Source organism: Schistosoma haematobium, chromosome 3 (assembly GCF_000699445.3).
Source record: "Schistosoma haematobium chromosome 3, whole genome shotgun sequence".
NCBI lineage: Eukaryota > Metazoa > Platyhelminthes > Trematoda > Strigeidida > Schistosomatidae > Schistosoma > Schistosoma haematobium.
In genome coordinates, this window is record NC_067198.1 from 42,562,708 (window position 1) to 42,590,065 (window position 27,358).

Here is a 27,358-nt window from a genome sequence, read left to right on the forward strand (position 1 = left end):
AAGTTAGACATAAATGCCGGTTTAGTGGTCTAAAGGTTAATTGTTCTTGCACGAGACCGGGTGCTACTCGTTCAAATCCCGCGTGTAAGGTCATTGATACAGACTGTTGGATAGTCTTATACGAGGATGAAATAACCATCCATTGCTTCCAGACCAACTTACAAATTCAACCATTGAAATGACTACAATCTCTACAAATCCTCATTCTGATAATTAAAAAAAAAGAACAATCAATAAAATAGATTTCCCATTTTTCCCATTTCTAAAAAATAAAATCAAAAACAACCATGAAGATGAACAGTTCATCATATATTCAATTCATAAAGATGCATATGAAATAACAAATGCATAATCTTTTAAACAAAAAGAAAATGAAATCACAAAACAAACAAACAAAAAAAGAAGAAGAAGAAGATGGTCGACATATTCAAGACAAAACAAACAAACAAATCTGTACAATTCAATTTAAGAAAAAGTTTTTCTTCGTCATTTATTATTGTGTAGGTTTTAAAAATAAATTAATTTTATTGCAACAAATTTTATTCAATGTAATTTGATGGGTACTTTTATCTTTCAATTGAACAATGAGCTATTTTCAAGAAAGAAAAATAAATAAAAAGAAGTTTTACATAGATTCAATGTAAATAAATAAAGTTTTATGAAAAAATTTTTATTGATTAAAATTATTATGTGTTATATATAACTCTTGGATTTTACTTTGTCTGATGTTATTCTGATGTGTGCTACTTATATTGACTATAAGTAGTAGATGATGTTAGTCGTGAACAGAAATGTCTGCCAGTAGAGAGACAAGAGGATCAAACAGTAAAGAATAGAAAAACACAATGCAATTTGTATGAAAATACAAGAACAATGAAGTCTAGGCCATTATGAGACAACTGATGGTCATTATGCAAATTGAACATTTACTATATCGTTGTCAGATTTTAATAACATGAATATGAATAGAAGTAGCTGTGACAAGAAATCTAGCTGTTCCGCCCCAAAGAAAAACCTTTAAATAAGTCTGGAATTTAAAGGTGATCGAACATCAGACGTAATCAAAACTCGGCTAACAACAACGATTAGAAGGGCATTTAATGCGGCTAAACTGCGAATAACCTACACTAGTAGGAACTTATTTTCTGTATCCATAAAAGATAAGCTTCCGCGTCTGGTCGCCTCTATGTGCATCGACCAGTTCACCTGCTCTTGTGCAGCAAGGTACATTGGCCGTAGCCAGTGCTCGCTTTCAACTCGGATACGGGAACATATCCCAGCTTGGTTCTATAAGGGTGAAAGGAAAGCAGTTAGGAGTTCTATACTTGAACACCTAATCAACTGTAACCATTCTACAGATCCATAATTTGATTTTAAAGTTGTTTATATGATTCGTTCAAATCTACCCAGATTTCTTCATATCCAATTCTTAAAAATAGACGAAGCTCTTACCATCCAAGAGCTTAAACCAGAGCTATGAGTACAAAAGAAGTACATCTTATCGTTACCTTGGCCTTAATTATTTTGATTATCCTATTATTATTATTACTGCATTCCCCCCCTTTACTGATGTCTTATATTCTCATTGTTTTATTCGTAAATGCTCATCATATCACCCTATTTATTTACGTTTTACACCTCTATGACCTTTAATTATTATAACAAAAACATTTTAATCATCTTATTATATTCACTAAATCTATTGTTATTATTATTAGTATCATTCGTATTACGTAATCTAGTATTATAACCCTTTTTTATTATCTCATGGTTAATTGTGTTTACATTTCCTTACGGAATTAGTTCTTTAACAAAAAACAAAAAAATTTCAGATATATACGATTGTACAGCTTGATAATCAATTCGTTGAAAAGAGATCCCTTCGCTGAAATTCGTGTTTTAATATATATATTACTATTTTATAGTACGATGCAATCTGATTTGGTTGTATATATATATATATATATATATATATATATATATATATATATATATATATATCTGAAATATATAATTGATAGAATGAAAGCTGAGATTGTATTCTCGATTCAACAGACAAGTTTAGGCGCATTTATGCATTATTGATCCAGCCGATATAAGTTACTATTCTCGAACTGACGATTGTGTCACGATCTAATTAACAAATCACAACATACAACAAAATCTAACATTTACAAACAGGTACTATACTACAACCATCATGTATTTGATTTGATTATTTAAACTTTCAAATTCTGTCTTATAAAGTTTAATTTTGTAATGCTGTATGGTGACGATAGATATATGTGATCATTGAAATGAATATTAACAATGGTTATGTCCCAGTGTTATTTCTAATTGACCAACTAATTGATTAATTGACTAATTTCTCTATTGATTTTGTTTGAATGATAAATTAAGATATTTTAGAATGAATCAATAAGATTGCATAGCAATTTGACGAGAATGTTACACATTATTTACTATACAATTTGCTTGATCATAAATCAAAGTAAAGAATGATACAAATATCCGTTAGTTCAAGTCGATAAGCCACGTTATGACGACTAGATGTAAATTGACAAGATGTATAACAAAAGAGATCGGAATGATTATTTAGATGGTCAATATCAAAGGAAGATACAAAACGGATGCTTCTATACTACTGTGAACAATTCCTAAGTCATACTATGGTGTATGCTACTTATGTTGACGGATACAAGTAGTATGTAGCACCAAACAGAAGTGGAATGCCTATCAGCAGAAGATTAAGTTCAAATAGAAGAGAACAGGAATGTAAACAGAGAGACAGAGATAACTGATAGAAGATGTGATAATAAAGTATTGAATGTATGATTTCCATATTTTACGAAAGCACTGAGTAATTTTACATTAAACATTAAACTGGTATTCTTCATCTGAGTTCTCGTTCACTACAACATAATATAAATTAGTCGTTTATTTTTTTTAGATAACTTCAGTCATCATTCTGATATTTTCAAGTAGACAAATACTAATGATGATTTCACTTCAATGTACAATTAATACCAAGACGAATTTTCATTCTATTCACACCATACATGATGAAGAAATGACTAAATATTTATATTAGATTTAATAGGATTATTATTACCATAACTCAACGAAACTTGAAGAGATGAAAAATGAAGTGCTAATAGGTAACACAAGACAACTATTGCAACTCATCAAGGGAACAGATAATAAAATGTTAGCTATTTTGAAAAGACTATTTCAGAAAAAAGAACGTGACGTCCTGACAAAATAATACGATCGATAACTGGACTGAGATTTCACTACCATTAAACTGAATACTCAACTGATATGTTATATACACAGACTGGATAACGCTATACCAAATAGATGATTTACGATCAAAAATAGATGATTGGAGTCAGGCTAGACAATACTTTATTCAACAGAATTACCAACAATCTATACTCAGAAATCAATGATTGGTAGGAGATCGCATATTAAATCGTCAGTAGGCTGGGTATGTTTGTTCATATTCACTGTTAAATTACATCTTACCTCCACTATACGAACATCAATTGGTCAAACTGATTTATCTATGATTATCACAATAGGATTCTAGTCTTTTCCCATGAATTTGAACGGTTCCCGACTTAGACAAGTTGCATGGGATTATATCAAGTTACAAATTCTAGTTAATATCTCAGTCGAATTAATCCGTTCTTTTCTATTTCCGTTCGTCAATATCTATCCAATCTATCACTGATATTACTACGATTTCAATTCAGTTAATATTCAGCTTATTAATGCAATTGCTACAATCTACAATCCCACATTCATTTGTAGTTAGTAGAAAAAAATCAGTAACATAAACAGAAAAACATAAGTAACCAACCTCATCAGTTAATAGGACAGGAATATCATTTTCTGTGACAAGGCATATAATTTTGATGCATTCTTGACGACAAGATAATATAAAAGACATTCGACTACGTAATTCATGAACCTTCATTTCATAGAGCATAATTGCATGATAGACTAAAATTATGTAAACAAAACACAAACAAATAAAGTAGGGATGAATCAACCAGTCAGTTTTCATATAAGCAACGTAGAACCTGGTATATATGTACATCGATTCACGTCGCTACACCCCATCATCAAAATGAGATGAAAATATCAGGGGAAATACTAGAGTAATCGAGGTACTTGACAGTATCAGTTGTAATAAAAGAATTAGGCATCAAAGATACTATTCGAGAAAATATGAATTAGTGCAATAGTAAAAAATATTTAAAAGGAATCCAGAAACTTAGGATTTAAGAAAAGACAACGAGTGAATGCGCCTCTGCCATTGCGAACGACTTTAAGCTATGGTCACCCAAAGTCTCTAACGACTGGTTGCGATAATCGCGCAGACCCCAACCAGGTAGTCTAGATCAATTAATATGGGTCAGTCCAATTGTCAGTGGTTTCATGTTTTGGTTTGACCGCCCCTAGCTTTTTCCAGCCTACTCCTACACTAGCAACCATCGTGCATCAAGGCAGTCAGGGGATAAGCATACGTAATACATGTCTTATGGTCAGGGAAGTAGGAATGAATATGATGATAAAATAATTATTTTGACAGAACCACTCCAGTGTATAAGGTAGTCAATTTAAATAATCTTTACAAAATTCCAATCCTAGCAAAAGAGTTAGTTGTGCTTAAAAGTAGTCCCTGACTTTACGGATTCCTAAAACCATGGTTTCCGGAGTATGACTATAAGTAGAGTAAGACAATTACGCAATATGAGTAAATTGTTTGCAGTTAGAATTGAGGAGTTTAAGAAAAATTCGACAAGGCAGAGTGCATCGAGATGTTCAATCAGTCATTTAAGTCAGTAAACTAACTTTCGCTAAGACATTGGAATTCCTCAAATCACCAAACTCAATGACTAGACACCGCAAAAATGTCCCCAGAGTGTAGCGAGATGTGATAAGTCTTAAATACGAAAATCAAGAGACAGTCTTAATAACGATTATTCAAATGTCATTTCTAATATTAAACCAAATATTCCATCACAGTGAAAGTCATATTTCAACTACATAATTACTAATGTACATTAATAGGTCAGTAGTAGTAGTAAAAATATTAGAAGCAGTAAGTACATGGAATAGCAATATTATGATTAAGTGGACAAAACTACATAGCGCACTTTTATGACAGATTGATTTTAGTTACCAGGAAATTTCTAATCAGACTAGCTTATTATGATATTCAATTTAAAAAAATATTAATACCTAAAAGAAGGATAGGTAAAAAAATAACTCCTCATTACAACATACTTGTTTCTCCTTTCAAGCATACGTATAGTGTACATCTTGGCACTGTAGGTCTTTAGAAAAAAAAGAAAACAGAATAAATAATACCCGAAAAACATATGATTAATAATTGTTAAGAAACATCATAATAAAACATCTATATTCAGTATACTACTTAAATAGTATCCGATTCAAGATAAATACAATAAAATGAAAATATTAAAACGTCATTACTGTAACTTTCAGTTATTAGACGGCTACAATTGCACAAGGTCAATAGGAATCAAGTTAAACCAATCACCATATTGACTTACATAACTAAAAGTTGATGTCATAAACGTGGTAACCACGTCATGAGCTCAGCGTTGCATATATCATAATAAGATCTAAATAAATTGCTAGAATGCTGACCTATCATTTTTGCAACTTGAACAAAACAGCCAACGAACAATCATATAAAGGACAAAAGATTTTTGAACTAGTTGGAAGCAGGGTTATCAGAACAAACTGGACGAGGCATTTGTAAAACAATTGAAATGTGTGCTAATGATGTTGTCCAAAACGATAAAAAAAGCTTCGCAATTAAACTATTCAGCTCAGAGAACTCAACTTTACCTAATCAACATCCACATAACGACCTACAAATCTTCATCAACTCACTATGAATGGTCACGCTTTCTTCATTTAACAATTGGCTTAATTTAGGTAGATTGGTCAACTGAAAAGTTTTTTATAATTGATTGATCATGGAATGATGATTAATATCATGTTTATCTAGTATTTTAGTGCCGTTAATCGAATTCTATCGGTTAAGTTTCACTGTGGTTATTAGTCTGTGTTTCGACATCATCTGGACTATGTTGAGAAGTTAGGTGATTGGACGTGGTCGCCAAGAAACCCTGTTTGGCACCTGCTGGCAAGGACTACGTGCAATCTCTAGGGAACTAATATTCCCTAGTGAGTTCGAACCCACGTCATCCAAATTTGCATTCTGAAATATTTATACTAATCCGGTCAATTTTTTATGTACGGAACAACGACTGAAAATTGAAAGGGAATCTAGGCCACAGTAGAACTTCAAAACATGGAGGGTGCTGATTAAAATTCGATCACATATTTGTGTTTTCTTCCAACTAGAATATGGCCATAAATGATAATGAAGAAACATAACATGAAGTAGCCTATGTAAAATGTCGGATGAGAACTATTGACGAGCTACAGAACTAGGACGAAACACATATCAAATACATCCTGTGCTTCTTAGGTGATCTGAACTTAAGATTAAAACAATTTACAAACCAACCTACTACCCACAAAATCACCCTGAAGCAATAATCGATGTGTAGATGGTATTTACCATAGATTGACCTCAGTCAAGGTATAATTGTGTACAAGCGAGATTTGAACTATTGTTTCGTTTTAGTATGATACTACTCCGAAGTATGAATTAATGACACTTTTAAGGATCGAATCTGTAACCTTGCATAGAGCAATTATTTACTAGACTACTGACTTAGATTATGAGTTATATTTCCAACTTCTTCAATCAATAATTGATTAAAACTGTTTTATCATGTAAAAGGATATCAAATCAAATTACTTGTTATAAAGTGAGTTATATAATCGTAAGCCTTCTAATGATCCACAAATAGACAATAAATCTTCTTTAGCTAGACGAAGTATATCACAACCTAATGGGATAATTGAAAAGAAAAATCTAAATAAGTTAATATGTAACAACAACGGAACTGGAAGTAAACTCATAGGGGAAGAAAACACAAAATTAAAAAAAAACATCGAGTTTATCTCAAATCAAAGAAAGAAAAAACGAAAGGGAAACATTTGAGAAAATCTTAGAAATTCAATGCAAAAATACAGAGCTGAATAAGAATTGTTGCAGATTTGAAATTCAATAGTTAGATAGTCATAGTCCAGAAAAGACCATCATATTTTTTGTCCACTCAGTTACAAGAAGGCATTAGTTAAAACACTATTTTATAGGGCAGAAAGGATATGTACCATTGACAAACTGGAAGAAGAATTGATGAACGTGGAAAATGCCTACGAGACAACTTTTACCCACAAAAGTTTATTGACAAATATAAAAAGCGTAAAGAAAACAATACTGAAGTAATTACGGTCAATAAAAAACCAATTACTATAAATCTCAACTTCAAAGGTGATGATGTTGCAAACACAATCAACAGGAGACTGAATACTGAGCTAGCCAGAACTTATCCGGCGGCCAAACTTCTAATTCTGTATAAAACAACATGTTCAATAACTCAATCAAAGGTTGGTAAGCATCCTTTTCATGTTACCGCCAATTGTATTTATTTGAACTGTTGTCACAATGTTCTTTTACATAAGGTATATATTCACAATATTCAGTCTATTCAATTTATTTACATCCTTGCTATACTATACGAATATGTCTTCAATATAACTTCCAATCAAACTCTTTCATGTAAGTCATTTAAACCCATTATGTAATTATGATTTTAAATATCACAGGTTGTAAGCAACTGACGAGAACCAACGAAATAAAAATGAATTCATGCTATTCTGTTAGAATGTTTGTTCTTGCTCTTTTCAAAATGATAAACGGAACTATGTGTATGAAACAAATGAATTCATTATTAATTCTAGATTATCATTTTTCGATTACAAGCCTTCGATGTAATTAATTTGCTCACATTGTGATGTCTACTACTTATGTTGAAAGACATAAGAGACAATTGATAGAAGATGTGCAAATCAAGTATATGATCTTCATATTTTACGAAGACACTGTAATTTCTCATTTAACAATAAATTACTTTACTCCAACTGAGTTCTCGTCCACTACAACATTAGTGACGTAATATTGGGAATATTATATCCTCAAACCAATTTAAGGGGGATGTTTGCCAAGTCAAATTCAACCCGTTGTCGCGATTTATTTTGGCTAACTTCCGATGTAACTCGATTGTATTCAGTTACTTGCTCTTCGATGCGTTTTTAAGTGCATTGATTATTTCACCATAATTTTGTATTGAGTGACAATAACTCAGTTAATAAAACTCTAAAACTAATAATCATTTAGTTGATAACTGAATTAGCGTGGATGTAAATCTAGTCTTCTTTGACCTCATCTAATATATCCTTTTAATATGATTTGTATTTTGAAGCAGATGGGGAGTAGAAGCGCGTAGGGCTATTGTACGCGGTATAACAGTTGGCGTTAAAGTTATCGCTTTATATTCTTTATCTGTAACACGTAGTCAGTTTACTAATCATAAATAAATGTATTATCGTTTAGGAAGGAAATATGTCTATAGACCTATGAAATACTTGATTAGTGATATTGAAGGTTGAAAATATCATCTTCAAGTAACACATTCATTTGGATCTGTTTTCAGAATATCGTAGAACATAAAGTAAAAGAATTCCCTCAATGAATAACATGGTCTAATCCTATTGTTGGTTTGCAATCATAAAGAGACGTAACTGTATTCCACAAAATCTTTACAAGAACAGCACGACGCCAAGAAATTTTTCAACAGGCAATCTCAGAGAACTATCCCCGATTGTTGGTCTGAAAAACTTGTAAACCTATTCAGTCATTTGACAAAGGGTGAACGTGGGACTAATGGATTCATTGTTGCATGAAAATTGAGCGAATCGAGAAGATTCAATCTTTTTATGAATATCGGAAGATCTGAACGGTATGATGGTAGCCAATATTTTAGACACAACTGGTAGCAGATTTATTCTAAGATGCTGACTGTCATGCATGCCACCTAGGCTCTTTATAATAAAGATGCATAACAAAACTGTTTCAATTTAAAGTGATAACACTTAGCTAGTGAGTCAGTCATCAACGTACAGCCCGGAACCAATGTGTGTTGGTCTGAGTTTTCATACCACGCGAGTTGGAATTAACAAGAAGAATATCAAAAAAGATCGAAATAATGTGGTAAAAATGATTTTGAGAAAGACTGAACAGTGAGAATATTTTTTAAAACGATGGAGTAGAACGGTAAGTGTAAGTAGAAAAACGAGGGTTCAAGATCGATAGGAAAATAAAAGACGAATGTATTTGCATCGTTGTGAATAATTTTGAGGCATACCACCCAAACTCTTCGAAAATTAACCCCAGTTATCGCGTAGGTCCCAACCAAGTAGTATGCATCTACTAAAATACATTAATCAGATACTCTTAAATTTAATCAATTTGGAATTTAGTTCCAGTGGTGTAGTTGCAACACAACAACTGCAACGTAAATACATTCGTTGTCGAAACATTAAAAAAACACCTAACATTAACGACAACAATACAAGCATTTAAAGATTTAAAAAATAATGTTAAATAATATTACCTGTGAAATTCTTAAACGTTTCAAGAAGATTTTCAAAATTTGATTGATAAAGCCAATCTGCAACCTGTGATGCTGTCATTTCACAATGTACTACAGATGATATATTTGAGGTAGTAATAGTAGTGGGTTTAACAGTAGCAACAGAAGTATTTATAGATGATGGACAGACAGATGTTGATGATGATGTTGACGACAATGATGATGATGATAAAGAAGGAATTTCAATTTCCGGTTTATTCGACAAAGAAACTATTGAATCACATGATGTAGCTTGATGAACTACAGAGTTTAATTTATCCATACATAAATCTTCAAATTTCAACAAATCTGCATAGTCGTCATCATTATTATGGTGAACATCATTATTATTACTACTGTTCTCTGTACAATATTCAATTTGTTCTATGACTCTGTCTTCGACAGTAGGTCTGGAAGGTGATGATACTAACAGATCACTACAATAACCCATATCACGACTTGCTGGAGTTGCACTGGACATGCTTAATAAAGGATCCTCATCCGATTGTGCTATTACTACTGAATTAAGAGGATAATCAGGTAGGATGATAGATGATGGTTTGGATTTCTGATCATCATATTTATCTAATATAGTATATTTATTTAATTTATCATTATTTCCTAGACTAGACGATTCGCCTGATGTACTCAATTCATATACTCTTGAATGATGGTTATTATTTATGGAATTTGACTGGTGCGTAGGAATATTCATTTGAATCGATTTGGACTAAACAATACGTAGACACACAAACATACAAAGAAATAACAATTAAAATTCAACTATACGGTATCTGGAAGGAAATTTTTAAATAGATTACAAGTTAAAAGACAGTTAACAAAGAGAAATTTAATACTCGATATGAAACTGTTATGTTTGCTACTTGACTACGACTAATATGACATGCAACTTCGGTACTTGAACGTGTACATCCTTCTCCAAGTCGCGAATTAAAATGCAAAATAAAACAGGAAAAGCGTTTGCTACAGTAAATGTCAAAAATGTACAGAAAAACAGCTGTATTTATAGTTGTTGGTATATGCTGTAATATCGTCATAATCCATAAAGTTTAATTGCAGCACCTTAAGTCGATATTCTAGAAGATTCTATCGGATAGTAATTGAATGGGATCTCTATGGCCTCTTTAAAGCCTCTGAAGGCTTCATCACACTTTCCGTAAGCCGTCCCAATAGAAATTAGAAGTTTTGTAAAGAATATATAAGATTGTGAGAGACTTTAGGAAAGTTGATACAATTAGGAGAACAAACCCAAGAGTAATGAAAATCTGTTTTGCTAACAAATCACGTGAGATCATTCAATACGCTGTTGTTAAAAGGTACAAAACGGCAGACATTAGTGGTGAGAAACACAAAACATTAAAACAATTGACATTTTTATGGGTCAATTTATAGTAGTATATAATTTGCTTTCACTAAATTACTTATTATTCTCACGCTAAAAGGGATAATTACCTTTGGGAATTCAGTCAAATGGGAACCGTTTTCATAACTATGTGCAGCTCTCCTTCTCTCTGAAATCACTGAGGCTTGTTTGGCACGATTTGTTGAATTGTCCCAGTTTGTGCACATCATTCTATTTTTATTACTTCGTATCCATCGGGAAGCACTTCGACAACTGCGTCCACATGATGAACAAGTCCCTGCACAACAGTCTCCTGCTCGAAGACGTCTACGTCGTTGAAGACATGGCTGTATAGTATAATTAAAACGCCTATTAGAAGATGGAGAAGGTGATATACCCGGAGATACATTTCTTAACGCTGAATATGCCGAACGATGAATTGGGTAAGTAGGTATAACAAATTCCGAAAATGACCGATTGGAAGCACTAGGTGATTCGATGGGGTTAGGTATTGCAAAATTGTTACTTGTATCATTTAAATCCTCTAGTGTAAAATTATCCTTCATCACTGCTTTCTCCACTCGTGCCAAACTATGAATACAACCAATAAAAAAATAATTGGAATACGATATGCAAATCTTAAGTAATTTGATGGACTGCCAGTCTCCATACACACCCGAAAAAACTTATCAGTCAAATACATAGTGGTCATTCCGTGAAAAGCAAGCAATACTTCAAAGATACCTACAGTGGACAACCTGCAGCATGAACACCTCTTCTACTTTAATAGACTATACTTCACAGCAATAGAGTAATATGGAACGGAATGCTGCACAGTACACTCATTATTTCGTTGATATGGATTCAGCTAAAGTCACATGTGAAGCAAGTTATCAGAATGTAACTGAGATTTCTGAATTTGGAACTTGACAAATTAGTTATTTCGATTCAATCTAAAATTCATGCAACATGAAACACCATTAACAATAGTCAACATGGGGATTGTACTAGATGATGAAATATTTCATTTGTATCCTTAGAACTTAGTTATTTCACTAATCCTCACATAGGAATTGTGACTGAAAGTCAAGTGCGTAGCTATAGTTAATCTCACTAGCTCATTAAACTTTAATATGTATTAAAAGTAGGAAAAACTGGTAATAGTTTCTTTTTACCCTATTTATTATTATTAACTCATTTACTAGGTTCAACTTTGCATACTTGGATTTGAGCTACACTCTAAATGTGAGGGCTAGTAATATTAACAGGTTGTCCAAACCGAAATAGGTCAATAGGGGTTCGAATCGAGAACTTGCTGGCTGAAAGTCGAACCTCTCAACCACTGACCCACACCCCAATCTATGATCACCCTCATATAATCATTGAGGATAATAGACAAATAGTTGGATGGAATAAGTCAAGATTATATTTGAGACAACTACTTCTTCGAATGAAACCATATGGAAATCAATGAGACCAGAGTGAAGTGTACAAACCCGGTACACCTGATGAAGCGGTAAATTTCTAGATTTCAAGCCAGTTTTTTTATCATCGAGGAGGATATTAATGACAGTAAATAAAATGCTTCAATGACTCGAATATAAAAGAAAATTAGGATTTCCATGAAACCATTTAGCACCAAACAGTCAAACTGTAACTTACTTCTGTAAATCCAAACTACTCATGTCTACTTTAAATTGTTGGCATGAATTATTGCAAACAGACGTGGCTATTGTAGCGGAAGTGGTAAGAATTTGTGTATTTGTCACTTTTATCGATTGCTCTGTAAAAGTATCGTCGATCGCCGACTGCTTGTCTGTTATCGATTGATAATGACCATGGTTATGATGGTGATTATGAAATAATTTAACTTGCTTGCTAGGTAAATATGATAATTTAGTCACAGGAACTGATGGTTTATAAATAGCCTGGAGATAACATAAAATAATGTTGATTACTTACGATAATAAAATGAGATGATTCACAATTAGTCGCAGTGGAGTAGTTATACTCACTATAAGATCATGAGTTTCAAAATTATTTTATGCTTATAATTCCCTGAACTAAATCATTCCTCTTAAATCATAATCTCTATGTAGACTTTTTGATTAATAATGATGAAACTGATTATTAAAATAGGAGAATTTGTGGACACTGTAGAATTTCCATAGTTTTAAATCACGAACTGAACTTAGCTAGACCACTAGTGAAAAATAGAAAGCACTAGACGACCATTTCGTTCCAACAGTGGGCATTCATAACCTCGCATCAAGGATCCGAAGCCAGGACGTTAGATCTCACATGCAAATGCTTAAACTCTAAACCACTGACCCAGCATCTAATGGTATTAATGTCTAACTTCAATCAATTCACGATATTGTGCAATCATCATCCATTGCCTGAGGTGGAAAACTGTCTCACATCCAAAATGGTTGAACTCCATTGGTCACGGCTTCTCACTGGAACTTGGGAGGTTGCATCATGAGGTTAGTCACTGGTGAACATATTATTACTAGAATAGGATTACTAGTACCACTGCTACTGCTTTTTTATTTATCCTTAAGATTTCGTTTTGCAGTATTGATGTACGGTAATTTGACTCGGTGCACATTTATTCTAGTCTAAACGTCGAATATAATTGACTGGCATTTAATTAATGAACTTTGTTGTATATAATACGAGTTTCAGATTTTTCAGTTTATTTTGACAAAAAAGAGAAAAGAAAACAATTAGTAGTATAAACGCTTTGGAACTTTCAGGTTAGGTGATGGAAACGTCGTCACTGATAATAGTACGACAAAATCGAATGACTATAATCTCGAAACTTCAACAAGCAAGAGTATTTATTAGTCGCACTACGTGGTGTTCGCGCTACATTGGGTATTGTGTGATTGAAACATAAAATACTATTCATCAGATAACAATCGACTGGGTTGATAGTAACATGAACATTACGAAGCGTGTAGGTCGTATAGGCCAACAAAGTACATTAATGAGTCCCAAACAAAAGGTTTTAAAGGAGCTTGCCATCTCTACAATGATTCTATATTAATGCTATCCGTTAATTTAATGAACGTTTGGAAAAAAGGTGAAAGTTAAAATCGAGAAATCACAAATTATATTCAAAATGTATTTACCTGACCATCACCAGATTTACGCTCTATTCTTTCTCGATCTGTTTTATGCTTACGATCAGCTCCCTTCATTTTGAACACTTTAATTTGACAAGCGAATGATCCCAAATGTTGATTAGTATCATATTCAAAATGTTCTACCTAAAGATTTTTTGTAAAAATAATCCCCGAATTAAACTATTAAAACAAACGGTTAGATAGTCAGTCAATCAGCTACAACGTAGGATCAAGCACATGTATGCATCGGTCCAAGTTGTCACACCTCGTTACCATAACGAGATGAACACCAAATTCATAGATGCAGTTACTTCAATCGCAGTAATATTTATAAATAAACATTAAATAAAGGGATATAATACAGGGAGAAAGAATTAGTTCAAAGGAAAGCATAAAGTAATTTTAATCTCACGGTTTAAGGGAAGACAGAGTGTATACACTGTTATATCCCGACGAGAATATTGTAATATATTGTAATATTGTAATGAACTAATTTAATTAAATACCATAAATACAAAAAACAAACAATCTTATGTTGTTTGTTGATGTCGTCTATTTCTAAATTACATTGTTAAGGGATACATAAAACTTTTACTAAGTACAGACTTATATACCTGACTATTAGGCAGTTTAGGTGAGAGCTAGTGAAGCTAAATAACTTTACAAACTGGAATGCAAGTTAGGAAGTGACTAGGTCTATGGTTGACATAAACCCTCAAACTTTTATAATGTACATCGTTTTTAGAAAATGAAATTGCAAAAATTAAACAAAATTAACATTTCATAGTTCAAATCACTAACCCACCTTTGTTAAACAACTACTGAAAGTCAAGAATCATTGTACAATCTTATCGTCCTAGTAAGGGATCTCCTTAGTAGTACGTATTCACAACTCGATTGAAGGTCGAACCTAAGACTAGGTTTCATTGAAAACCCTCAAACTTTAAGCTAACTAGCCTGAATTTAATGGTCCAACTTTAATCAATTCGCAATACTGTTCAAATATCATCCAATGTCATTGGCAAACCACTGCCTCAGTTCCGATATGGTTGAATTTTACCGGTAAAATACAGCTCACTAGATCTCCGAGAATCATCTCTCGCAATACCAAGGATTGATTGAAGCTAGGAATATGAATCATTGGGTGTTAATCCAATGGTCTGTAAATTAACACCCACTTTGAGATGAAAAGGTTCTAGATTTGATTCCTGGCGGGGTCGAGGAATCCTATACAGAAATGAAATAACAGACTTGTGCTTCCAGGCTTTTAATGACTGTCTACGACCAATTTTTTACATGAAACAAAGAAATTCAACTATCTGCATAAACCCCCTAAACTAATAAAAACCAACTTACCCGAAATCGAAAAGGAATTCCTTTTTCACCACCATGTTTCTTAGCAGTGAATTCAGTACTGACACAATTAAATCGTAAACCAATAGTACATTTCGGATATTTCCATATACATAATATATCGTCTGATGGAGTATTTTCATTATCTAATTCTTCATAATCATTCGATCTTTTATAATCTTTAAGGTGGGTTTTTTTGAAGAAAAATAAGGATTTACTCAACAATATGAGTGGAATTATACTTACTAATTTTTAATTTATCCAAGTCGCGTATATATATATATGGTTATCTAACAACTCAACAGAAGGCGGCGTAACTCACATAGGACTTTTTGCGCTAGTCGAGATAATAGTATCCATTGTAATGAAAAAAAGCTTAGACATAGGTGATAAAGAATAAATGTACTGAGGTCTCACTAACCGAAGCTAAAAAACCTATACCTCTTGATATGATTCAAATCAACAGTGAATGACTTGAATGACTGACGCTACGTTTTGGTTTTTCAGCTCCACTGCTAGATGGAGTAATGTGCAGATAATATGAAACAAAGCAAATGCATGTAAATGGGTTTAATAAAGCCATTTTATCCAAGTTGGTGGACTCGTAAAAATTGACTAGTTTAGATATGTTCATCAAAATCAAATGATGAAAACTATAACTACTGTTTAATTACATTATTCTGTGTACGTTCAAACTTTTAAGAGATGTTTAAGAGGGGTTTAGATAGTGGACAGTAATTTAGACGATCAATTGGTTTTAAGCTAGAAAACATGAAGTCCTTAGAACATCATAACCTATCATTCGTGATTACAACTAAAACCTAATGTAGCCATCGCCCTTGTGCTATCAGGCATTGTCGTTCTGTTACTCGAGACACAACCATTGGTATATTTATTCATTTGCTTTTCATCATATTAACTTCTTTCTATTGTGTTATTGTGAGGAACGGTGACTTGGATCAACAACCAACTTTGCTCGGCTATACATTAACTATGTTTCTGTCTATCAATCAAAGTAGATACAGTCAGTTTGATATATGGTCCGAAAGTTGAAAGTGCGATGTTTAAACAATGAAATTACAGCTCTACTTTTGTATGGACCACTTGAAATATTTAATGGCGACTAGCTGTATAATCCGGAATAAATATCCCTTACATCGAACTTATCGTCTAGCGCATAACAATTATATTTATTTGATTAATAGCTTGTGAACACATGTTTAGAATAAGGATAGATGGGAATTACACCTTAAAGAAGATTTAAAAGCAATCTATATGCGAATAAAACATAAACATTCTACAACTTTAAGTAGAAATCTGGAATATCATTACGCTCACCTACGTCTAGGAGGTTTTCACCAGGGTGTGTTTGATGCCAGTTATCCCAAAGCTCGTGTTCATTTAATTCCATCCGTTTATCATAGAAAGTAACTCGAATCCATGTCTACAAAGAAAAAATGAGAATAATAATAGGCTCAGATTGAAGATAAAGACGTATAGATGTAAAAGAAATAAACTGATATAAGCAACGTCGTAAAGGCTTGAAAACTAACAGTCAGTCAGTCAGTAACAATGTAGAACTTCGTACGTACGTACATCAGTTCGAGTTGCCATACCACATTAGCACAGAGATGCAGTTATCGATCCAAATCCCGTAGTGGTAGAGGCGGTAAGAGTATAAGCAGTAATCGGAAAGATTAGGGTTTGAAGATGTTATTTAAAGAGTATAATCCAGTGAAATAAATTTGGAAAGAGAAAAAAGAGACAAGGAGGATTCAGGAGATTAGAATTTGGGAGAACACAAAGAGTGGATACACCTGCGCCATTGCAAACGATTATGAGCCATGTCAATATAATTACAATCAAATATCAAAAATTCATTGATGGAAACAAAAAGACGGAAATCTTCGCAGTGAGTTAGTAAAAATAGTTCATAATTAAATGGGAATTTCACATGAAAAAGCACCGTATTTATGAATACTAAGTCAAGAAACTGTTATTCTATTGATTTTTATTGTTAACTGTTTCAGAATTATGCAGCCTTTCCTGATTAGCTTATAAATTTCCCAAGATCGTCAGTATAATATACCTTTACCGTGTTGTGTATTATTTGTCCTGTCTATCCAATTAACATAGATCCCACTGAGTATTAGAATAATCGCTCTCAACCATCCTATTTCAATTCACAACAAATATATAAGTGGATTGTAGTAATGCCATGTCTAGTTGCTCTCCAAGCTCGCAATATGATTCCATTATGAACGAATTAATTGATAAACAATGAATATAAATTCTCCGTTCGATTTCGAATATTGTACATAGGCTAACCCCGTTTGGGTGACAGCGGTAATAAAAAGCCAAATAATAATTAAGTTGGAAGAATTTGTTTTAGTGAAGCAAAAGTAAGCGTACTAACTCAATTAGACAAAGCGTGGCTGTTTATGGTCAGGTAGAAAAGGCTAAAAAAATATGAAAAATAGAACCATCGATACACACATATACACTCAAATAAAGTTATAAGTGAACAACTGATAAGGTCAAAATAATTGTGGATACTGACTCAAAAAGAACAAATTGACTGGTCTATCTAAAATCAAGACTAATCCATGTAGGCGTGACATTGTGCTAGATGTCATAGCCTTGATCTCAGTGAATGAAATGAAACGCACTGACAATTACTATCTAAACATTTAATCAATTTGTTGAGACAGATGACATCGAGGTTTCCACTTCAAGCGATTATGTATAGACGTAAATTGATTGAATTTAGTCCAAGAATGTCAACAACAGAAAAAATATAAACTATAGCAACCAATAACGAACATGAAGTGAAGTTTTAAAACGATATGAAATATACGAATTTCCACTGCATATATATATATATATATATATATATATATATATATATATAATTACTACGAATTACCTTGATAAATTTTATCTCTGGTGTTTTCGAGTTCAATTTAAGCTCATACGTTTGTCCTGTAAATAATTATAAGAATATAAGTATGGGATAAGCCTGACAGAATAGACTATAAAGTGATGAAGAAAAGTTTTAGTTCAAGAGGATGCTTTAGTAGTGTTTAATTCTCAGAGTTAGATGGTTTAAATGAAGTAGATGTCTAAAATGTCTAGAATGACAATGAAAGCTCTACAACTAAACTGTCCAGCTCGGAGAACTTAACACCATCAAAAGAATAAGTTATATATATATATATATATATATATATATATATATATATATATATATATATATATACAAATTTATATGCTTTGAATTAGGCATTTTAACGTGTATCACGTCAATTAGCGTAGCCAAGGTTATTCACTTATCACTATTAAATATTTATTATCTAATGATAGTTCATGATGAGAATTATCTTCAAATTATGGAGACGTCCACGAATCAGGTGCATAAATAATAGTTGTGCTATATTCTTCAGTGACCGATTATCTTTGAAATGAAGCTACTGAAAGTTCTGGTGAAAAATCTGTGATCGGTTGAATCAATAGTGAGAAACTCTCTGACGAGATTTGCTATGACTTTTTCCCTGTCAATTATCACGTGATAAGATCGCTCATCAGAATATCGACTTAGATGACCTTGTTACTGTGTCAAACCAATGATGCGATAACCAGCACGAGCAGCCTAGAATCAACTCCGAGTCCTTATTGGTCCTTCTCATCGAACCCTACCCGTTGAATCGAAAACGCAATCTCAGCCCCCACTATATAAAATCTATAAATAGTTCCCGGAATTTGCCCAAAGTTTTATCTACTTCGGATACAAAATTATTATAACTTATTCATCATCTAAATATTTCTATGTATGTGGCTTTGAGTAACACTTTAAGTGTGATGGCTACAAATTGTGACAACTAGAAATGATAACTACATTTTCTAGGTTTCACACTGTTAATCACTGATTGAATTACAGCATAACTTTACCAAACAATTATAAGCGTAAGCTATTGACACAAATGTTTTACATTGTATAATTTTTTGAATATAATATACAAAATTCATAGTTACTTCCTCAATCAGCATCATACAACTTTCCAACATACACAACAGGAAACTTTTTTAAAATATTTTACGGGTGTTTTATAGCTGTTCTAAGACCACATTTATCTGCTAATTGTGAAACTACTTAACATTTTGCTAGAAGCAATGTAGAAAGTGTCTCCATTTTTACAACAGTATTATAATTATTTCGCACTGTACTTTCCCAATAGAAACAATATGACTTGTTCAAAGAGTGGAACCATGTGAAAGGAATAAGAATTATTTTTACAGAAGAGGAAATGATTGGAAACAAGTATATATGGCAAATAATATACATATTCAATAATATAGAAATAAACTGAATCAACACAATAGAACGAAGACCAATATAAATGATAATATTTACCTTGATTTAAGTAAGTTAAAGACGCTTCACCTAATCGTGTAGCCGATGATGTTGGAGCTTTCAAAATGTTATCAAACAAATGAGAGTTTGTATCAGCCATTGAAATAAAAGTATTATCACTAAACGGAAATATTAAAGAAACATATTATTAAACAGGCAAACTTCATAAACTAATTGCACATCTAAACTCGCTATGCAAATTAAGGTTAATTTCGATAGCATAACCAAGTCAAAAATCGAATAAAATGAAAACTAAAACAGTCTAAAAGTCATTCGGTTATAACATGATTTGTTAGTACTTAGTAATGAACAAATGAAACAGAGAAAGGAGCACTTTTAGGACGGCCACACAATATCAAATAAATTGAGAGTTTCATAGTCAATCAGCTACAACGTAGGACCAAGCACATGTATGCATCGGTCCAAGTTGTCACACCTCATTAGCATAACGAGATGAACATCAAATTCATAGATTCAGTTACTTCAATTGTAGTAATATTTATAAATAAACATTAAATATAGAGATATAATACAGGGAGAAAGAATTAGTTCAAAGAAAGGTATAAAGTAATTTTAATCTCACGGTTTAAGGGAAGACAAGGAGCGTATACACCTACATCATTGTAATCGATTTTGAGTCATGTCACTCACAGTCTTCAACTGCTGATTACGATAGTCGTGCGGACCCCAACCAAGTAGCCTGCATCTAATAACATGGTTCAGACCAGAAGTTGTAGAAAGTTACATAAGAGGATATTGAACATTCACTTAAAACATAGAATACTTGGTTAACTTTTCCCTACCTTGGTTTGAAATTTTTACTAGTTTTATTCTACTCTGTTGATAAGAATTCTGGCAACTCAGAATAATCCAGTAATCTGCTACGTTATACTTCGTTTCGTTTAGTCTAATTATATTACACATACATACCATGTATGCGAAGTAATTGTGAAGAGAATTTGTAGCTCAAGGTGAGGATTTTGAAGGTGTTTCATCCTCTTAGCTGGATGGTTTAATTGTGACGCTTTTAGTGTTTTTTTTTGGAACTCTCCTCAACTCTGATGATGTCATCGAGAAAGACAATGAAAGCTTCACGATTAAACCGTCCATCTTAAAGAACAAAACACATTCAAAAAGGCAATGAAATAAAATATGTATTGATTACTTTGAAGAAGATATGAATTTAATCCAACGAAATAAAAAAAACTGAAATCAACCTTTTTGATTATGAAAAATCACACCACGGCTCTCTTGAATTATTTGACCCAGTTTTCAAATAGTAGTCAGGATTTTCATTAAAGTAAACTTCGATGGACTCTTAAATAGAAAGTTGTCATATTTACTTATTATTCTACTACTGAACTATTGGATTTAAACTTGATATCTTTTTGGCTCATAAATTCTTAAACCTTCGATATGTTAAACTGATAATATCAAGTAGATGTGATGAGCTACATAGGTCACGTATTGTCATGTTGCATTCTTTCGCATACGAATAGTGAACGATAAAATTTTTGATTGAGTTGGTAAACTATGGAGAAATATTGATTTTATCCGTTGCTAATGAGTGCTTCACCTTAATTTGTTGACTGCTGACTTTTAATTGTAATAACAAGTGTATACATGCCAAAAAAAATACTAAAATAAGAGGACTGAATACCAAAACCCTCCCTTGTAATTTCAAAGTACCAATATGCCAATCAAAAGAGTTCTTCGTCACTATCAGAGGCTAACTAAATACCATAGACTCGCTGCAACTTATCATCACCTAGATACTTTTTTGGAATGCTTAAGCTTATCAATTCTATGTACAAACTTGTTAGGAACGTACATATTTATTACTTAAAATGATACCGAAAATGTCTTAGAAATAAATTATACCAAATGACATGATAGAAATAAAACGAATAATATGAGAACTAAAACTTACACAGTCTGCGCCGAATTACTAGACAACATAGAGAAATTTGATAAACCTTCATGGTTTGAACCATCAGAAAGCTTACTTTCATCATTACAGAGTGGTAAAGCTGACAGAGCGTCACTACATAAAATAGTCCAAGTAAAAATGAAAATAAAAAGAATATTATAGCATCTTGTCAGTCCCACTCCTAGTTGATTGAAATATTAATTTTCCAATTAAGCGAAAGAACAGTATTCTATGCATCTTGGATTAATAGAACTACTGAAGCATGATTAAGTTCACATGCAGGGTACTTAGTTATAACCTACTTTAAGCTACCTTACTTGTGTAACCAGCGGTACTACCCAGCTGACAGAACAGATGTAGGTGGAGAGGATTATGAACTTGATACCTAATAATCAAAATCCCGAATCTTTAACCAATGAACCAGCGCTACATAAACATAATAACAGCACATACTTTTCTTTGAAAATATGTATTACAATTAGCTATGGAGAACCTACAAAAGAATTCAATTAATGAAAATCTGACAGCTGTTTTCCACTTCGTTAATAACATAGTTTACTTAATGCCAGGAAATTTTTAAGACACGTTGAAGCAATTTTCAAGTACTCGCCCACCAGCTATTATAACCTCTTCAAAATCGATTGATTTCCAATGACTTAAGGAACTCATGATTATTGAAACAGCAACGATCACACACGATTCGTAGTTAAATAAGCCTCATTTATCGTATATTACCATGTATCAATTAGCGACACCTCATGGTGGTGAGAGCCTTTCACAACAATATGTAGTGTTTCCACTGTAAGATGTGCAATATTAGAAGTGACTGTATGGGTGATTACTATTGTTTCACCGTATAATACTCGATTTTTGCACGAAAACCGTCCAGTTTTCTGCATAAAGATATTAGAATAAATTACGGAACGATAACGTAGATTTCAGAAAGCGTACATAGCACTCATAAATAACACATTAATAGCCAACGAACACTATCATGATACATTTAATGTCAAGAGCTAAAAAGGTTCTATAAATAAAACTATGAGGTAAACTACCACGCGATACATTTTTCATCGTTACAAGCAACCCATAACCATTAAGAGCGGTCCCAGACACTTATATCCCCTCTTCAAAAAAATAGCGACATATAAATGACTACCAAAAAAGTTACACTGTAGAAAAAGATAGTGGTCATCACTAACCAAGGTGGATGCAGTCTTAAATGACATAAACTGATATACCAATTAGTTCGGCTTTTAGCAGCACCACGAAGCTTAGTAATGATCGAGGTAAGCAGTACCCAAAACGCAAAAGATATTTCAATACATTAGTAAAATTTGGCTTTGAAAAGCAGCGAGTATTGTAATTGAGAAAAAATATGTAGAAATTAAAGCTTCCGAAAATTCATCCTAAATTTTTCTAAGATCTTCAAATCGACCAGAGGCCACTGGAAAGCATGGAAGCCTTCACCTAACAGGCTCCCGTATATAGTAACAGTGGATCACCGATACCATCAGGTTTGAACCTAGGCATAATTAATGATACTTACTTACGCCCGTCACTCCTCGTGAAGGAGCATAGGCCGCTCACCAGCATTCTCCATCCAACCCTGTCCTGGCCAATCCCTTTCAGCTACTTCCAGTTGTTGTTCATCCTTTTCATATCTGGTTCTACTTCCTGACGTAATGTGTTCTTTGACCCTCCTCTTCTTCGCTTACCTTCAGGATTCCAAGTTAGAGCTTGCCTCGTGATGAAGTTTGATGATTTGCGTAATATATGTCCTATCGATTTCCATCGTCTTTTACTAATTTCCTCTTCAACTAGAAGCTGGTTTGTTCTCTCCCACAGAAGGCTGTTGCTGATGGTATCCGGCGAATGGGTGTTGAATATCTTGGGTAAACAACTACTTATAAATACTTGTACCTTCTTGATGATGATTGTAGTAGTTCTCCAAGTTTCGGCTCCGTACAGTAGAACTGTCTTGACATTTGTATTGAAGATCCTCACTTTGATATTGGCTGAAAGTTGTTTTGAGTTCCATATGTTCTTCAATTGTAGGAATGCGGCCCTTGCTTTGACAATCCTCACCTTTACGTCTGCATCTGAACCTCCTTGTTCATCGATGTTTCCCAGGTATGTGAAGGATTCTACATCTTCCAGAGTTTCGCCATCAAGAGTGATTGAATTGCTGTTCTTCGTTTTGAATTTGAGGACCTTGGTTTTCCCCTTGTGTATGTTGAGGCCTACTGATGCAGAGACTACTGTTACACTGGCTGTCTTTATATGCATTTGTTCATGTGTATGCAATAGGAGGGCTTGGTCATCTGCGAAGTCAAAATCGTCTAATTGGTTCTGAGTTGTCCATTGTATGCTGTGTTTTCTCTCAGATGTCGAGGTCTTCATAATCCAGTCGATCACCAGAAGAAAGAGGAAGGGAGAGAGTAGGCAGTCTCGTCTGACTCCGGTCCTTACTTGTAATGCATCTGTCGGTTTTTCTCGGTGCACGACCTTGCACTGTATTCCGTCCTGTGAGTTCCGGATAATGTTGACAATCTTTTCAGGAACTCCATAGTGTCGAAGTTTCCGTAACGTCTTCCTATCTACTGTCGAATGCCTTTTCATAATCAATGAAGTTGATGTACAGTGACAAGTTCCACTCAATTGATTGTTCAACGATGATCCGTACTGTCGCGATTTGGTCTGTGCACGACCGATCCTTACGGAATCCAGCTTGTTGATCTTGATGTTGGGCGTCTACTATGTCTTTCATCCGGTTCAGCAACACTCTGTTAAATGCTTTCCCTGGTACTGACAGTAGTGTGATGCCTCTGTAGTCTTCACATTCGCTCAGATCTCTTTTCTTTGGAATCGTGATGAGGTGTCCTTCTTTCCAGTCCATCGGCACTTGTCCCTCCTCCAAATCTTTTTGAATAGAGTGAAGCATGTTTGTAGTTACTTCGATATCTGACTTCAGTGCTTCAGCTGGTATATTGTCAGGTCCTGCTGCTTTCCCACTCTTGATTTGTCTGATGGCCATTCTGATTTCTTCCGTCATTGGTGGATTGACATCTATAGGAAGATCTGTGTGTGTTGCTTCGATGTCCGGTGGACTCATTGGAGCCGGCCTATTCAGGAGTTCCTCGAAGTACTCTACCCATCTGTTCCGTTGTTGTTGAATTTCAGTGATTGGCCTGTCTTCTTTGTCTTTGACCGGTCTCTCTGGTTTACTGTATTTCCCTGATAGTTTCTTCGTTGTATTGTAAAGCTGTTTCATATTTCCTTCTCTAGCAGCTTTTTCCGCCGTCGTTGCTAGTTCTATCACGTACTTCTTGTCGGCTCTAAAGCTTTTTCACTTCCTTGTTTGCTTCTGTGTACTCAACTTGTGTTTGGACTTTCTCTGCTCGTGTTCGGTTGTTTTTAATTGCTGCCTTATTGTTCTTCCTTTCTTTGATCCTGTCCAGTGTTTCTATAGAGATCCATTCCTTATGATGATGCTTCTTCAGGCCCAGAACCTCTTGACACGTTGAAGTTAATGCTTCTTTGATACCTTTCCAGTTGTCCTCCATAGTAGTTTCTTATTCCTTCAGTAGATCTTGTAAGGCTTGGAACCTGTTGTTGAGAGCTATCTTGAATTCATTGAGTCTGTTAGTATCTCGAAGGAAGGCTGTATTGAACCTTTGTATTGCTGTTTGTCCAGTTCTTCTTTAGCTTCAGTTCTAAATTGGCTACAACTAGTTGGTGATCTGAAGCTATGTCAGCTCCTCTCCTGGTTCTTACACTTTCCATTGTCCTTCGGAACCTTTTATTGATGCAAATATGATCTATCTGGTTCTCTGTGTTGTGGTCCGGTGAGATCCAGGTAGGTTTGTGTATACGTTTGTGTGGAAATATTGTGCATCCTATGACCAATTTGTTGAATGCACACAGATTTTAAAATCTTCCTCCATTTTCGTTTCTCTGTCCCAGTCCATGTCATCCCATAATATCTTGACATCCGGTGTTGTCTATTCTGACTTTGGCATTTAGATCTCCCATCAGAATGGTGAGGACATTTCTTGGCCACTTCTCTATGATTGATTGCAGCCGCTCGTAGAATTGATCTTTAATGTCGTCGATGCTTTCATTGCTAGGTGCATAACATTGGATAATATTCATTGTGATCCCCTCCTTCTTCGTTTTGAATGATGCTTTGATGATTCAAGATCCGTAAGATTCACATCCTAAGAGTGCATTTCGTGGTACAACATAGCAGAGTGGTCGTAGGCACACCTTCTACTCGTTGAGAGTAATCAGATGCTGGAATTTTCTGCCTTCTGAGCTAGTGCAAGCGGCTTCCAATGAGTCCTATAAGAGAGAACTTGACATGTTCTTACGGACTAAGGACAGCGTTTCGTTATAATTTACCGAAGTTTTTCTCACTTATCACTAAAAATGCCTAGGTTCCAACCCGATGGTATCGGTGATCCACTGTTACTTTATACGGATGCCTGTTAAGCGAAAGCTTATTTTATTCTGTGCAAAATCATTTAAACGTCTCGGCAGGTTTTGTGCAGAGAACATGAGTAAACTGATATAAAGATGCAGTACTCTTGATGAGTTGAGAAAGTAAAACTTATATGTGGCACTCTTAACCTAATTTACCCAGGTTCTGACAATACTCTCTCAAAGATGCTAAAATAGAGAATTTACCGCATATTAAACATTGATCGGACGCCTACGCCGATGCCGTTCATCGTGTCATCGAAACACGCAGACAAATCAGCTTCATCAAAACTCCAAGACGAGCTCTCTGCCATCACAAATAGGCTGATAGACGACTGGTTGTATGGAGGCTACGGAACCTTCGATTACCGCGCTTCAAAATCAAATGGTCCAGTCTTCAGTCTTCAGTAAACAGGATAGGAGGTCTATCGACCTATATTAATCCTTGCAGTTTGTGATACTGTGAAGGTACAATCTCGTTTTGAATATATCAACGGAAGGTGCTGATATTATGTGTTCTGGTAGAGAATTCCAGTAATTCACTACTCGGTGCGAGAAAAGAAACTTCAGACGTAAACGATTTCACCTAGGTTTTTGAACTTTCTTCGAATGTCCTCTCAAGTGATCAGTCCTGGACGGAAGTAAAAGATAAGACATGTTATTACCAAGGTCATCGTTCAGTATACGATAAGCCAATATTAGATCACTCCGTACCCTACGGTAAGATAACGGTAATAAGTTGAGGTGTCTCAGTCTGTCTTCATAAGATAGGTCAGATAGACCTTGTACCATCTTAGTACCTCGTCGTTGAACTCTTTCCAGCATCTCTTCTTCATACTTGAAACAAGGACTTGCTGCTTGAATCCCATATTCTAGATGTGGTCGCACGTAAATCGGGTATAATAATCTAAACATTTCATCATCTAAATACTGGAAAGACCTACGAAATAACCACAATACCCTATAGCCTTTCGCAGCAGCAGCCCTACAGTGACTAGGGGTTTTCGAGATCACTGCTCAATATGACTCCTAAAT

At 34.1% G+C, this 27,358-nt stretch overlaps 1 protein-coding gene across 1 annotated transcript; it reads right to left on the reverse strand.

The window, feature by feature from the left end:
* Window positions 1-294: 294 nt before the first annotated feature.
* On the reverse strand, window positions 295-26,971 carry UBP1 (ubiquitin-specific protease ubp1). The gene is made up of 14 exons (XM_051213916.1): window positions 26,531-26,971; window positions 21,842-21,955; window positions 19,912-20,030; window positions 18,427-18,482; window positions 16,839-16,944; window positions 15,504-15,679; window positions 14,154-14,291; window positions 12,679-12,944; window positions 11,127-11,607; window positions 9,636-10,383; window positions 6,875-6,965; window positions 5,299-5,348; window positions 3,866-4,008; window positions 295-589 (listed from the first exon to the last, which is right to left on the reverse strand). Exons 1-14 carry the CDS (start codon window positions 26,635-26,637, stop codon window positions 494-496), a joined length of 2,691 nt encoding a protein of 896 aa, XP_051069935.1. The 5' UTR covers window positions 26,638-26,971; the 3' UTR covers window positions 295-493.
* Window positions 26,972-27,358: the final 387 nt, after the last annotated feature.